This window comes from Salarias fasciatus, chromosome 23 (assembly GCF_902148845.1).
Source record: "Salarias fasciatus chromosome 23, fSalaFa1.1, whole genome shotgun sequence".
Classification (NCBI taxonomy): Eukaryota; Metazoa; Chordata; class Actinopteri; order Blenniiformes; family Blenniidae; genus Salarias; species Salarias fasciatus.
This window is the reverse complement of record NC_043766.1, coordinates 24,636,495-24,650,331: the sequence shown is the minus strand read 5'-3', so window position 1 is coordinate 24,650,331 and position 13,837 is coordinate 24,636,495. Positions and strand designations below refer to the sequence as shown.

The window sequence follows — 13,837 nt, the reverse complement described above, 5'->3', positions numbered from 1 at the left end:
AGAAGATGGACAAACTTCAGAGCCAATTATAAAACTTATCGGACACCAGCACAGTGGTCGCTCCCGTGGCCGATTGCTATTTAAAATCCCACACGTCCAGTGTGGGTAGGGCTCCTCTGCAGTCCTGTAAACACTGCAACCAGAACCAGAGTGTGGATTCATCTACTGTAAATAACACTACTGCATTCTTAGCCAGTGAGGGAGTGACTGCTGCAAGGCAGAAACACACCAATACAACACTGAGGGATAAGTTTAATGTCAAAATAATCCAACACCATGTCCATGCATAGAAGTACATGCACAACATTTTTTTTAAGAATATTTTTTTTAAGAGTACCATACTTATAATGCAAAGTGAAACTTTTGTCAATACAGTATAATATAGTTTTAATACCATGCTTACAAAGTGTGTATATTCTCCTATAATGACCAACATATCATCAGTGACATGTTCAATATCGTCTCTTCCTATTTGGTCAACCACTGATTTAAAAAGCTGTTATTAAATTGTTTCAAATGTTAGCAAAAATTAGGTGAAAATGGCATAAAGATGCAATCATCATGCAGAATCTTTATCACACAGTCTTCTCACAAATTCTAGGTCCATACAGTATACCAAAAAGTTTTATAAGACTGCGCTTGTTTGTTTTAAAGTAATTTTCAATTACTAAGTTTTTAAAAAAAGTTTTGAAAGCTCTTGAGGTTAGTACACCAACCGCTCACCAATAATTTGACAGATTTGAGAACAGGCTTTGGTGCTTTACTGTGTTGGAGTTTGCATGTTCAGTTCAACTCAGCTTCATAGCGCCAAGTACAACACAGTCATTTCATACTTTTACAAAGAAAATCCAGCAGCTCCACATGCTCTCTTGTGAATGCCGGGGGTTTCTTTTTTCCCCACACTTCAAAGATATGACTTTCAGGTTATTCAATATTACCTGTAAATGTGAATGTGAACAAGTGTGACTGTCTATTCCTCTGTATTTGCAGTACGATGGACTGGTGACGCTAAGCTGGATAAAGTCGTATTAGAAAAGATGGATCAAAGTCTTCAAAAACAGCATCATATCCCAAAATATGAGAATATTTCATATGATAATATGCTCTTTAAAAAAATGTATAACCCAATTGGTTATAACGATGATGATTAAAATACTTAAAGATGTTGTAAACAGTTCTGGTTATGAGCATCACAATAACTGACAAAATCAGTTTTTCTTATACAATTCTTATCATTAATTTTTCTTAGAAGCACTCCTGCATTAGACGCATTTATACATGTTACACTGCATTGAAAATCATTGTTTACATCTCACAACCTTCACCATATTTCTTTTTCCAAACAGAATCAACACATTAAAACCCCATAGACACTCTTGGTGGCAATCAAGCCTCACTCCACTTTAAGGTCCTTTAACAATGTTGCGATGTCTATATGTGGCTTGCGGTTGGGTTCAGTTCTGTCCGAGCACAGCGAGCTTTGCAGATCTTTTCCAGCTTGATTCATGGATGGGAGGATCTGGGCAGCATCCAATGAGTCTCGAGCACACAGAAGGATTTCATTGGTCTCCTCTTCAATCTTCCGAGAAAGAACAGTAGGAAACACACCACGCACACGCTCAAGTACACTGTTCCTCAGGGTGGAGTCTCGACATGCAAGGTTCAGCATAAACACACCTGGCAGAGGGAGATAAGGGTGAAAACATGAAGGTAAATTTTAAGAATTATTCGTAGCGTTCAAATTTATAAAAATGAAAGGGAAAAAGTGGGGTTTTATTTATTTTTCTACCTCTGGGGGTTAATAATCTCCAAACTTTTTGCAGCATGGGGGTTTCCACAAAGGCAGCAGGAGGACAGCTCATACCCAAAGTGCTGTCCTTGTTGTCAACATCAAACATGATGCTGTCAAATAAAATACCACCTACAAAGAAAGATAAGCAACAGTCAGATTTTAGCAATAGTATACTCGCTCCTGACATTAATTGTTCTTGATTGTAATTCTTCACTGACCTTCTTTCTCTAGTGCAGAGATGCGATCAAGACCATCACCAACAGTGACAGTCAGACGGTGATCTGGCTGGAACCCAAACCACTGCTTTGCCACTTCCAACACAGCAGGGTCAAGTTCTACAACCTCCACTGTAGTGTTGGGCACAAAGTCTCGCAGAAACTGAGGCAAACCTCCACCACCAAGACCCACCAGTAGCACTGACACTGGAATATCTAAGGAGAAAAATACAAATCAAGTCTTATATTTCATATAATGTGATCACAACTTGTGATTAAATAGTAGCTGCTTCCTTTCACCATTAATACACACCTTTATTCTGTGGGGTCCCAATGCCAAGCATCGCAAGGCTGGCCACCATGACTTCATGGTGAGTGCAACAGAGAAAACCACTGTCCACCATCATTGAGGATGACGATGTTACTAGAGCTGCAGCTGCATTGGCCTTCTTCTTGTTCTTCTTCTTGTGACTTGATGCTACAGGAACACAATCATTCCAACCCATCTGAATTAAGTTAAACAACTACACATGGCATGTACAGAGGTCACCAACCCAGGTCCAGAACAAAGGCTCTCCAGGACCAGGGTTGGAAACAACAGACTTACAGCATTGTTTTATAATTTAAGATCAGTAACCTTCCAAAGTCACTTAAACACCTGGGCAGATCAAGAAGTATGATTCATTGTATCAGGTCATGACATTTACAGGCAGGAAAGCAGCTCCACATTACACTGTTTCCTACATTAAACTTTAAACATTAAGCTAGTTTATATTTGTGAAGTAGAAGTGGCAGCAGCACTCCTACTCAATGTTTAGCACATTACATTTAAAAACAGGGACACCGACTCCTTCAACCCTTTTGTTGCTCTTCACTAAGGACCCTTAGGAAGTCTTTTGTTATTTAAGGGAAAATTCTTCTCATCGATTTTTCTGAATAACACACTCAACTTGGATTTTTTTTTTTAAGTTAGACTAAATGTACACATGGCTCAAAATTTCAGTGATCTGAATTCATGTTACTAACTCCACTCCCTAAAGAGAAACTTATAAGCAATTCAAAATATATTTTATGGTCAATTCTTGCAGACAACAAACACATTTTCTTGCAACTCTGTATTTGTAAATGCATGCATATATAAACAGATACAGATACAAATGCATATTAAGATAAATGGGTAAACAGAGAGGAAATAGAAACTTCAAATATCTCTAAAGATATCGATTACATTTAGTTTAAATGTTAACAGAATAACCAGAAATTCTTTCTAATCTGGAATCTTTGTTCAGACAGACCAAAGAGTCCGGTGGGCCACATGGTACTGTTGTTTTTTGGTTCTTGTCTCATAGCAAAGAGGTTGTGTATTCAGATCTTTGCCTGTGTGTGCATGTTCTCCGGTCAGGGCTGCTTAATCCTGGTCCTTGACGTCCAGTGTCCTGCATGTTTTCGGTCTCTTCCCACTTAAGCACGCCTCAATCTGATGCTGAGGTCTTCATCATTAAAAAAAAAAAAAAGAAGCCCAGTAACACACCCCCATTTCAATCAGGTGTGTTGCAACTGGGAGAGACCTGAAACATGCAGGACACCAGATCTCAAGGACCAGGGTTGAGTAGCTCTGATGTAGGTCTTTTCCTGGTGCTCTAGTTTCCTCCCATAGTTCAAAAAAATGCATGCGAGACTAACTGATGTAACTAAATTGTCAATAGGTGTGAATAAGTGTTATACTGTTCATCTCTCTCTGTCTTGTGATGGGCTGGCAATCTATCCAGGATGTACAGTGCCTTTGCTCAAAGCTAGATGGGACTGACTCTGAAATCCTGAAAAAAAAAAAAAAAAAAAAAAAAAATGAAGTGGATGGAAAAATAACATGAAACAGTTACCAGTTTTTGTGGCGATGAGGCGGCTCTCTGATTGAACAAGGCCAGTGTTAGACAGGAACACAAGCCTACGGTAGAGTCCACCATCCTCTCCTTTGACATTCTCCACACAGTATTCCCCACTCAGCTGACTCACACCCCTGCTGACCTCCTCTCTCCATCCAAGATCACCTCCCACTGACAAAAATGGCACCTACAGAAGAGTCAAAAAACACATGTCAAAGTAATCTTCAATTCTGGAGACAAATAACATTTGGTTGCGTTATAGAATACCTGATGGTTGGCAGGCATGCCAGGGGGTGCTAAGTCCATCACCATTGGTGAGAGTTCTGACTGGACAGCTTCCATGCCTGGGTACTCCTGATTCCTGTGCATTGTAACAACAACCAAACGCCGAAAGTTTGCACTGGCTGCTAGCTGCCTTCGCCCCTCACTTGAACTATAGAGCCAAGCTGTCTCACTCCCTTGAGGAACTGAAAAAAAACAAAAAAAACAATCATAAGTTACAGGCACAAAATTATAAACAAATTAGAACTGAATTAAACAAGTGTGACACCCATGGGAATAAAAGACATGATAAAATGACAAAAGAACTCACCGATAAATATGGCAAACTGATTTGTTCTTGGCACTTTGGCACCTGGGGCACAGTCTTGTACTGCGAGACTGTATCTGGGGAGACCAGTCTTGGTGTGACACAGGGTGAGCGAGAGGTTGGAGCTGGCATCTGTTCCTGTGCGGAGTTTCTTTCTCAAGACAGAGTAAGCCTGATGCTCCCTCACAGCCGATAGTAACTCTTTAACCTGTGTGTGACGAACAGGGGTTCCATTCTCTCCAAGACACATTTCCAAAATGGGTGTAGGCATAGGCTGACGAAACTTCGTGCAGACCAGGACAAAAACTGGGAGTGCAAAGGAGTCCTCTTCCGTATTGTTTTCTTCTTGCAGGCAGTGGAGCCTCACTGCATACCCAACTTTCACGAAGTGCTCCACTGCCAACTTGATCACACTTTCCTGTGCCAGTGTCACACAAACATACCGCCCACCGACACTGAGCACACGACCGACCTGAAAACACAAAAAAAATAAGAAAAAAAGAGTGGTTAATAAGAATGCAAAGACGCATCAGTCTGATGAGCTGCAACATAGTTTAAATCCTCTGTGACATTTGGCTTGCCTAAATAACAACTATGAATTACAATGTCAGAGAAAATTAACCAGTCACATCACAATGACAAATGAAAGTCTTACGATGTTACACTTAAATTTTGCCATAAATAACCGAACTATTTTGTACAGTTTTTAGGGAGCACTTTGAAGCAATTAATTTGATGATTTTGCATTACATGCTGTTTGGGTAATTTTATCAGTGTTGCCATCACGCAACAAAATGTTACACTGACAAATACAAATGAAAAACATTGCATTCTCCCCAAGATTAAAAAAAAATGTACACACACACACACACAACACATCAAGAAATATTAAAAAGTAATGAAAATGTACCACAACAAATACGGAAACAGACAAATGATTTACTGAAATGAAAAGTTGCATCCAAGACATTACTTTTGTGATTCTCGAAATTACATTATTTGCAGAATTGGACAGGTTTTACCTCAGTTAGCATGTTTCTAGCCAAAGCTCCCTCTTCTTCAGATGCCATTGCATCCAAGGTGCCTTTGTCAAGAGCAGCCTGGAAAGTGGCATCCTCATATGGAGTTTGTGTAGCATCCACTTGATGAAAGGTTAAGCCAGGTCTGCGAGCAGCATTTCGCTGGTTCATGTGCGTCACAACTGTTTCGCTGATGTCAATGTTTGTGAGATGTTTGTAACCAACATCATACAGTTGTTCACTGAGCTCAGAGTTACCACAGCCAACTACTAACACCTGAAGGACAAAAAATCAGAACATGTGCTTCAATAATGAGTGTAACAAGAAATCTGAGGCACAAAGTTGTGCAAAATTGTTCAATACTTAGATACATATACAGTACAGAGTGAATATTTTCAGTAGTCATTTAAAACACCAAAATGAAAATGCTTGTAGAAGTTAATAGTTTTGTATGTTAAAAATCAGGCAAAAAATGTAAAGTGAACAAATTAAGTTAAGATCAGCATTTGGATACTGTTAACCCGAAAAATACTATTTTATTACTATTTATTTTACTATTTTTCTTTACAATAAACTTGCAAAATACACTTTTTTTCTTCATGTAATGTGCAGGTAGGTTATACCAAATATGTTGGAAGAAAAAAAAAGATCATGTTTGGATACTGGCTTGATGACACCCCTCTGCTTCTCTCACCCCAGATAAGACTCCATCCTGTTGATAGATCCTTTGAGGGGGGCTGTTCGTTTCCGCACTATTTGTGTTGACATTTATGGTGGTCGTGGTGTTGTGTTGATGAGTGTATTTTAAGCCTATCAGAATCCTTCTTGACAGTGTTACTTTATGGATAAGAGACAATTTTATTCACACTCCCCTTGAATTGTCACTCACTATAGTAAGTCAGCGTAATATAATAATCAATACCAATCTGTGAAAGAGTACATTATTTGGAGTGAAATTCATCGGATAATAGTGAAAATAGACACGGATTGATTTTAGTAACAAGCATTTTTGACTTTACCTTATCTTGTACTTTGATGTACTTGTGTAACACGCCGCACAGTTTGTTGTAGTCGCCATACCATTCAAAAGCCTTCTCACCGCGTTTCTTGAAAAATTTCTCCCAGTATTCTGCAGAGCTGAACTCCTCAGCCGTGCGAGGTAAAAGACTCATTGTTTGTCTTGTGGGGCGTTTAGTCACACCTAAACTAAATCGTTAACAACTGCAACACCTAATGTTATACACCTTTCCACATGGCAAATCATACGAGTGTTGCACACGGACAAAATTACCTCGAGCACCGCTCGCAGATTGGTCAATATGAAGTAGGCGGAGCCAAATATAGCACCGTGATTGGCTAAAACCTTTAGAGTTGATATGATTGGCTGCCGTTAGTTTTGCCGGTCCGTCACTGTTAATACTCCGGATTGTTCTCATCATGGCTGTACCTGCAGGGAGATCTGTGGTTTTCGTGACTGGAAACGCCAAAAAACTGGAAGAAGTAAGAGCCCCTTAAGTCTGGAATAGTTTGTTCTTCCTCACTTTTACAACTCTTGTGGGATGCTTTCATTGTTTCGCTTCTTCGTTGATTCATATTGTGCCAGCTAAAGTGGCAGCGAGACACGAGCTGTAATTGAATCCTCTTCCTGGATGTGCAGTGACCCCTATGTGTAATAATACGTGTATATTGACATAAAAAATATAGTGTACTGACCGTCAATTCGCTTAAGAAAAAAACGTATTTACTTAAATGTCAGCATTCAATATTTTGAATTTAGTTATTTTGACATTTGCTTCAGTTTTGCCATTCAGTTCCAATCACTGCAGAGCCCTTCAAAAATACTCTCCTCAAAACGCTGAACCATTGAAGTTCAGTTCAATCCAGCTTTATTTTGATAGTACAAAATACAACAGAGTCACTTGTAGGCACTTTTACAGAGAAAACCCAACAGTTCCACATGAAAAAGCAAAGGCGATTGCGGAAACACTTGTGGAACACTTTCACGTTGAGAATGTATGGAATATATGTTTACTTTTTCATTTAAAGACTTGACTATGTGTTGCATTTTTTAAGTTTAATAAATCGACCTTCTTGTTTGTTTGCTCTCTAAAAGTTCCAATATGTTAAAAATATAATAGATGAATGCAGTTGTTTACTGAATGATAAGAATATACAGAGTGAAGGCAAAACTTTTTGATTATGGTCAGTTGGCAAGCATATAGCATTATCATTAGTTTCTATAGGGCTGTCCATAGAGTTGCAGTTATGAAAGTTTTTTTTTGTCTGTCTGTAATAGATAAATCCATCTTTTGTTTTTTATCAGGTCATTCAGATCCTGGGAGACAAGTTTCCGTACAAACTTGTGTCAAAAAAGATTGACTGTAAGTATCCAAGGAGAGGGTGCAATTTTAAAAAAGAAATCTTATATTTCAAAATTTTAATTCAATTGTATTCAACCAGTGCCTGAGTATCAAGGAGAGCCTGATGATATTTCCATACAAAAGTGTAAAGAAGCTGCACGCCAGGTATGTTGTTGCTGCAGGCATTTCTCTATTTGGGATATGTTTATCATCAAAGTCTATGTGACTTCATTTTCTTTAGGTTGACGGGCCAGTCATAGTAGAGGACACCTGCCTATGTTTCAGGGCTTTAGAGGGACTACCAGGGCCTTACATGTAAGTACAATCAACTGTGTTGCTATTTAGCTAGTTCAGTTCTCTGGTTTCAAATAAAATAACAAAGCAATATGGTAAGAGAGTAATTATTGATTAAACTTTGTTTTGTAGCAAATGGTTTCTGGATAAACTCAAGCCAGAAGGTAAGTGATAAAGAGTTCAATTGAACGCCGTTATTGTGAAATAAAATTAAGGAGAGATTTGGAGTTCTGAACTGTTTTTCAAACTTGTATTTTAGGCTTATATAAACTCCTAGCTGGATATGAAGATAAATCAGCATGGGCTCTTTGCACCTTTGCTTTCTGTGCTGGAAAAGATGAACCTGTGCGACTCTTCAGGGGGAAAACAGAGGTCAGAATTTCTGTGTTGCTATACTTTTCATTTTTCACTACTTGTGTGTTTGTGTATTGTTTATGGACATGTTCCATGTGACATTTTAGGGGCACATCGTGGAACCCAGGGGGCCTCGAGACTTCGGATGGGATCCCTGTTTCCAGCCTGATGGCTATGACAAAACGTAAGCAGAAAATTGTCCAGAATTCCTGAGTTATACCACAAGAGGGAGCTAGAGCTCAGCACAATTATAGCCAGCCAAATCACTGTGGCCTTAATCAACAGGAGTATTTTTTTATATATATTTTTTTACCCAGAAGATTTACAGTTACATCTGCACTCACTGTGAGTTTTTTCTTCTTCTTCTTTTAACCTGTAGCTATGCTGAGCTGCCTAAAGAAGTGAAGAATACAATCTCTCACCGGTACCGGGCTCTCACTGCCATGTCAGAGTATTTCTGTCAGAACAACGATACCTCACCACATAGCAAGAAGAAGAAACAGGAAGATTAAAGATTTCCGGACCAACCTGCAGTACTGTCTATCACACCTAAACTAATTTGGTTTGCCAAAATAGTGTGCTCATTTGTAATGTTTCATTGTTGGTAATTGTTTTCCATCATATTCAGATGGAACCTGCTGTGTAAGAGGCGCTCCATCATTTCTGATTTTTCATGCATCTTCAATAAACTCTAGAATTTACCATGCTCTGTCCATACTACTCCTAAAATAGTTATGGAATTCTCTGATACCAAAAGGTAGCAAACATCAGTAGAATTCATTCTGTATTATTTGGATGGTACTGCATGACAGCCTTTTGAGTTTTCACATTTTCACAGAAGGTTAAGTAAAGAATGTGAGGGTCTCTTATAGGCCTGCACAATATATCGTTTGAACATCGCCATCGCAATGTGCACATGTGCAATAGTCACATCGCAGGATGTGCAATATTTTTTTATTATTATTATTATTATTAACTTTTGTTTTGCTTCGTAAAAGCAGCAAGGTGCTCCATGCTCTGCACAGCTGCACTCTCTTCCTCCCTCCTGCTCGGCACTCACCGCCCCCCTCCCTCCTCCACAGCAGAGAGGAGAGGGGAGGGGCCACTCTCAGCTACACTCTGAACACAGGCGACATGCAGGAGGAAGCGACAAAGGATTTAGTCCTCAAAAGAAGGTCAACATCCAAAATTTGGATGTATTTCCACTGTAAAAAAAGATGATACAGAACAAAAAAACGTTCTCTGCCGACAGTGCCTCGTCGTGGTTGCCTCAACACGAGGTAATACGTCAAACCTGTTGGACCATTTGAAACGCCATCACAAGCTCCTGTATTTCCAGGACAATTACAGAAGCCTTTGCCGGCATAACACCGTATGATAGGAACTCCAAACAGCATCGACAAATCATGGATGCAATAACTTTTTACCTAGCAAGATATGGTGTCATTGAACACAGTGGATCGTTAAAGAGGGATTTAAAAAAATGATCCGCATGCTCGACAAGCGGTATGAAACACCACGTATTTCTCTCAAGTGGCCATCTCCCCAAATACAGCTATTCAGGTCATCTGGTGAAAATTCTTCTATTTTTAATATTGCAATATATATTGCAATATATTGCAAGCCCCCAAAAAATCGCAATGTCAGTTTTTTCCAATATCGTGCAGCCCTAGTCTCTTATGTGGGAGTGTGTTAACTAAAACACAAGATGGGAGTTGACTGCAGTGACTGGAGCTGTATGTCTGAGTAGGAACTATGCATACACCTCTAACACTTCCCTGATGCTCTGAAGATGTGACACACGCATTCAGGCCCAGATTGGTTGAAGTGGAAATGACTTCTTTCTGCATTCTTGGTTCTCAAGTATTTACTTGATTCAACGCACATTTCCGAAGATGTTCATCCAATTGAGTACTCCAGGGACTGTCATCTGGCATCTTGATTGATTACACTAATACGCAGTGTAATTACTGAGAAAAATAAATACTGTTTATACATCTGAAAGCAATCTTTGTATTTCGTTGTGTGGGGTTGATTTGTGGAAGGGCTTGGCAGTTGAGAATAAACAAAATTCAATTGTAAACCCATTTGATCACAATTAAAAATATCTGGGAAACTATTTTCAGGTACTGGAACAAGAAAATGTGTTTTAGGGATATTTGTGTTTAAATACCATTACTAATCAATGATCTCAATAGTGAATAATTTCGAAAGGAACACATGCTTTATTGTTCTCCTAGGCAAAATTATTTTTCAGTATTTATTCAGTGTTAATCTCAACTGACAAATACTAGGAACAGTGAGCTGCCAGAGTGCAGTACCCAGGAATCTGCCAGGTATCAGGATCTTCTTCAGGATTCGGGGAGCCAATCCCAGCTACTGTGGGCAAGGGTGGGTCCACCCTGGACAGGTTGCCAGTCTGTCACAGGGTCAACACTTATGGACAACCAACCATTTTTTTCTCACAGTCAAACCTAGGGGCAATTTAGAGTTACCAATTAACCTTAGAGGGAATTTGAAATAATTTTGCAAAAGATAAATACACCAATGAGAAAGTTGTCACTGGAATTAAACATTTAATAGAGCTTGTAGCTGTTTTTTTCATTATGATTCATATACACAGGAAACAGACTTTAGGGTGTTGATTTGTAGAAGTGAGTATTTGGACATCAGTGGTCCATGGTACAAAAATACAATCAATTCAATTCTGCTTTCATTCACCACGGTTAACACAGTGCTAAAGTGCTAAACAGTAAAGTCAGTATTAAAAAGTTTCCAACAGTTATAGCATCAAATCTTTTCCTGACTCTCTGTAGGACTGAGCTTCTCTAGGGCTACGTTCACACTGCAGGGCTTAATGGTCAATTCGGATTTTTTTGTGAAATCCGATTTTTTTGCGAGTTCGTTCATATTTACAATAAAATGCGACTTGTATGTGATCTCCCGTCTGAACGGAATACCACCCGAAAGTGTCCCGCATGCGCAGAAGAGGACATAACGACGTCACGCAGCAGCGCGCTTCAGTGTTTGCGGAACCCACAAACATACAGAATCTGAAGCTTTTCAAGCGTCGATGATTTATTTAAGAACTGATCAAACACTATTCTTACAATTGAATATTGAGTCATCATTTGAGCGCAGCGTTTCTAATCAGCCGAGAGAGAGAGAGAGAGAGAGAGAGAGAGAGAGACCGCGCGCATGTGGATATTATTATTGTTCTCTCCATTGTCCTGGTGCTGCAGAATTTAGCGAATGAGAAGGAAGAGAGCCAAGTTTTTGGCCATGGCGTTTTGTGGGGCAGTGGCAGCAACAGAGAAACGCAGCCAGGAGAGGTGGGACAGTGATGTGAGAGGCTTTAATGATACGGAGCTCTAATAATTTTCGGATGACAAGAACTACCTTAATGTACGTCTGCGAGTGCCTTTTTTTTAACATCACGGTAAGACACACGTCTTCGGCGCCCCATATCGTGACGTGCAGGTCGGATAAATGCGACCTGGCCGTTCAGACTGAAGTCGCATGGCAAAAGATCAGACACGTATCGGATTTAGGACCACATATCCAAGTGGCCTGGGTCGCATTTGAAAAAATCGGATGTGTCGTTCAGACTGTCATGAAAAGATCCGATACAGGTCGCATAGGGGCAAAAAAAATCGGATTTGGGTCACTTCAGCCTGCAATGTGAACGTAGCCTAGGATGGCAGAGGAGAGAATGCCGGATGCATCAAAATGCGAGCTTATCAAGCCTCAGTCTCCGATTAAAACTTTATACAAACAGGCCAGGGTTGTGGAGTCTCAGAGTCTGCAACAACAGCTGGAAGTCCTGCACTGTCCACAGCTGCTCTTCAGGGCCCATGGCTGAAGCACTGCTGCTCTTGGGGTTGATGTCCTGCGGGTCATTAAAAGATACCAGGATGTCCGTGGAAAACTGCGGCAGGCGAAACAAGCCCAGGTGGAGGGCCACCTCGTTCCGCGCCTCCTCGTTGAATTTGGAGACACGCTGCGTCCCAGTCAGCATCCAGGCGGAACTGCACTCCGACAGTAGCAGGTCTTGTTTCTGCAGGGCCACGACGCTGCTCACCTCAGACGTACCCTGCTCCAGCGCTTTGTTACTGGCGGCGATATCCTCAAAGTGGTACCTGGCAGCCTCGTGGTCTGCCACCTCCTTCTGGTACTCCACCAGCTCCACGATCATACTCTGGTCCGTGTGAGCGTTGGCGAACACCTCCTGGTTGTCCGGTATTTCTCTCAGCTCGCTCACGTCGGTGGCGCTGTGGGGGAGGACGGCAGACAGGGCGCCTCCAAACAGAGGCCGCGGCTGGCCCGTGCGGCCGGCAGCACTTAGCATCTCTCCGTACGCGTACGATCCTTGGCTGGTTTCAGAAGGCAACGGCATGTACGGAGGCTACTTTTCAACGTGTGTGCTGCCAGAGAGGGCCGACGTTGCGCTTACGCCGAGAAACGAATCCACCCGGCCCGGAACAGCTTCTATGAAACGTGCTTTTCTTCGACGTGCACCGGAATTAAAATACTTGTTGAGCGCTTCCAGGTGCACTGCTGCCACCTGCAGGTGAGGAATAGAAACTGTCACTGATGGCCTGACTAAAATGAATAAGTTCACAGTTTTGAGATTTCTAGAAAACGCAAAAAAAAAAAAAAAAAAAAAAAAAAGATTTAGTGTAACACTCAAGGACTATATATTTAGTCAGGTTATATTCAGGTTATTTTGAAACTGTCACCACCGTCAGAATGGTCAAATTGCTCTGACATTATTAGATGAATTAATGAGGCAATAAACTTAACAGTTGATGTCTTCAGATACCAGGCACCATGGGGGTCGTTGCTTTACAACATATGCTGAGTAAAGACCACAAATGACAAAGTTAAGTAGAGTTTAGCTCAGACCTGCTGCCTTGACCTCAGTCAGCTGACTTGTGTTTGTATTCTCTGCAAACTCTAAATAAACCTTCCTGTGGGTGATGAAACCGTGACTCCTCATTTTTGGCTCTGTCTCACAAAGTTCCACAACAACTTCCAGGACATGATGTATACTTTTTATTCCCATTGTATTCCAATGACTGTGTGATGAAGATACACAGAAGATACACTGGGTTACAGAAATAATATAAGTAAATTATATTAAATGCACATATACATGTCATATAGCACTTACTTGTTTGTTTGTTTTTTGTTTGTTTGTTTGTTTGTTTGCGCAATAATACAGAAACATTTGCACAGAAGTATGAGTGTAATGTGTATTTTTTGATATATGTTTTTGACCTCCACCCCTCCCTCTACTGCACACGGGAGGAGCAGCTGTGGGCGTGGTCT

The 13,837-nt window shown here is 40.6% G+C and overlaps 3 protein-coding genes across 3 annotated transcripts; 1 reads left to right on the top strand and 2 right to left on the bottom strand.

The window, feature by feature from the left end:
• Positions 1-325: 325 nt before the first annotated feature.
• mettl13 (methyltransferase 13, eEF1A lysine and N-terminal methyltransferase) lies at positions 326-6,739 on the bottom strand. Its single transcript, XM_030083511.1, has 9 exons — positions 6,518-6,739; positions 5,502-5,774; positions 4,483-4,951; positions 4,158-4,357; positions 3,888-4,077; positions 2,321-2,485; positions 2,011-2,223; positions 1,790-1,921; positions 326-1,677 (listed from the first exon to the last, which is right to left on the bottom strand). Exons 1-9 carry the CDS (start codon positions 6,668-6,670, stop codon positions 1,394-1,396), a joined length of 2,079 nt encoding a protein of 692 aa, XP_029939371.1. The 5' UTR covers positions 6,671-6,739; the 3' UTR covers positions 326-1,393.
• Positions 6,740-6,893: 154 nt separating this feature from the next.
• Positions 6,894-9,208, top strand: itpa (inosine triphosphatase (nucleoside triphosphate pyrophosphatase)). Its single transcript, XM_030083192.1, has 8 exons — positions 6,894-6,998; positions 7,822-7,879; positions 7,959-8,023; positions 8,100-8,173; positions 8,285-8,316; positions 8,412-8,524; positions 8,614-8,690; positions 8,886-9,208. Exons 1-8 carry the CDS (start codon positions 6,936-6,938, stop codon positions 9,016-9,018), a joined length of 615 nt encoding a protein of 204 aa, XP_029939052.1. The 5' UTR covers positions 6,894-6,935; the 3' UTR covers positions 9,019-9,208.
• Positions 9,209-12,059: 2,851 nt separating this feature from the next.
• Positions 12,060-12,991, bottom strand: rangrf (RAN guanine nucleotide release factor). The gene has a single exon (XM_030083178.1). The coding sequence runs from the start codon at positions 12,900-12,902 to the stop codon at positions 12,273-12,275; it is 630 nt and encodes a 209-aa protein (XP_029939038.1). The 5' UTR covers positions 12,903-12,991; the 3' UTR covers positions 12,060-12,272.
• Positions 12,992-13,837: the final 846 nt, after the last annotated feature.

Excerpts from the sequence above, each read along its gene's own strand:
- mettl13 (XM_030083511.1), bottom strand. The coding sequence starts at position 6,670 with ATGAGTCTTTTACCTCGCACGGCTGAGGAGTTCAGCTCTGCAGAATAC. Across the intron at positions 4,358-4,482 it reads TCAGTTTGCCATATTTATCG|TTCCTCAAGGGAGTGAGACA; the intron begins GTGAGTTCTTTT and ends GTTTTTTTTCAG. Across the intron at positions 2,486-3,887 it reads CCTCATCGCCACAAAAACTG|CATCAAGTCACAAGAAGAAG; the intron begins GTAACTGTTTCA and ends GTGTTCCTGTAG.
- itpa (XM_030083192.1), top strand. The coding sequence starts at position 6,936 with ATGGCTGTACCTGCAGGGAGATCTGTGGTTTTCGTGACTGGAAACGCC. Across the intron at positions 7,880-7,958 it reads TGTGTCAAAAAAGATTGACT|TGCCTGAGTATCAAGGAGAG; the intron begins GTAAGTATCCAA and ends GTATTCAACCAG. Across the intron at positions 8,174-8,284 it reads GGACTACCAGGGCCTTACAT|CAAATGGTTTCTGGATAAAC; the intron begins GTAAGTACAATC and ends TTTGTTTTGTAG.
- rangrf (XM_030083178.1), bottom strand. The coding sequence starts at position 12,902 with ATGCCGTTGCCTTCTGAAACCAGCCAAGGATCGTACGCGTACGGAGAG.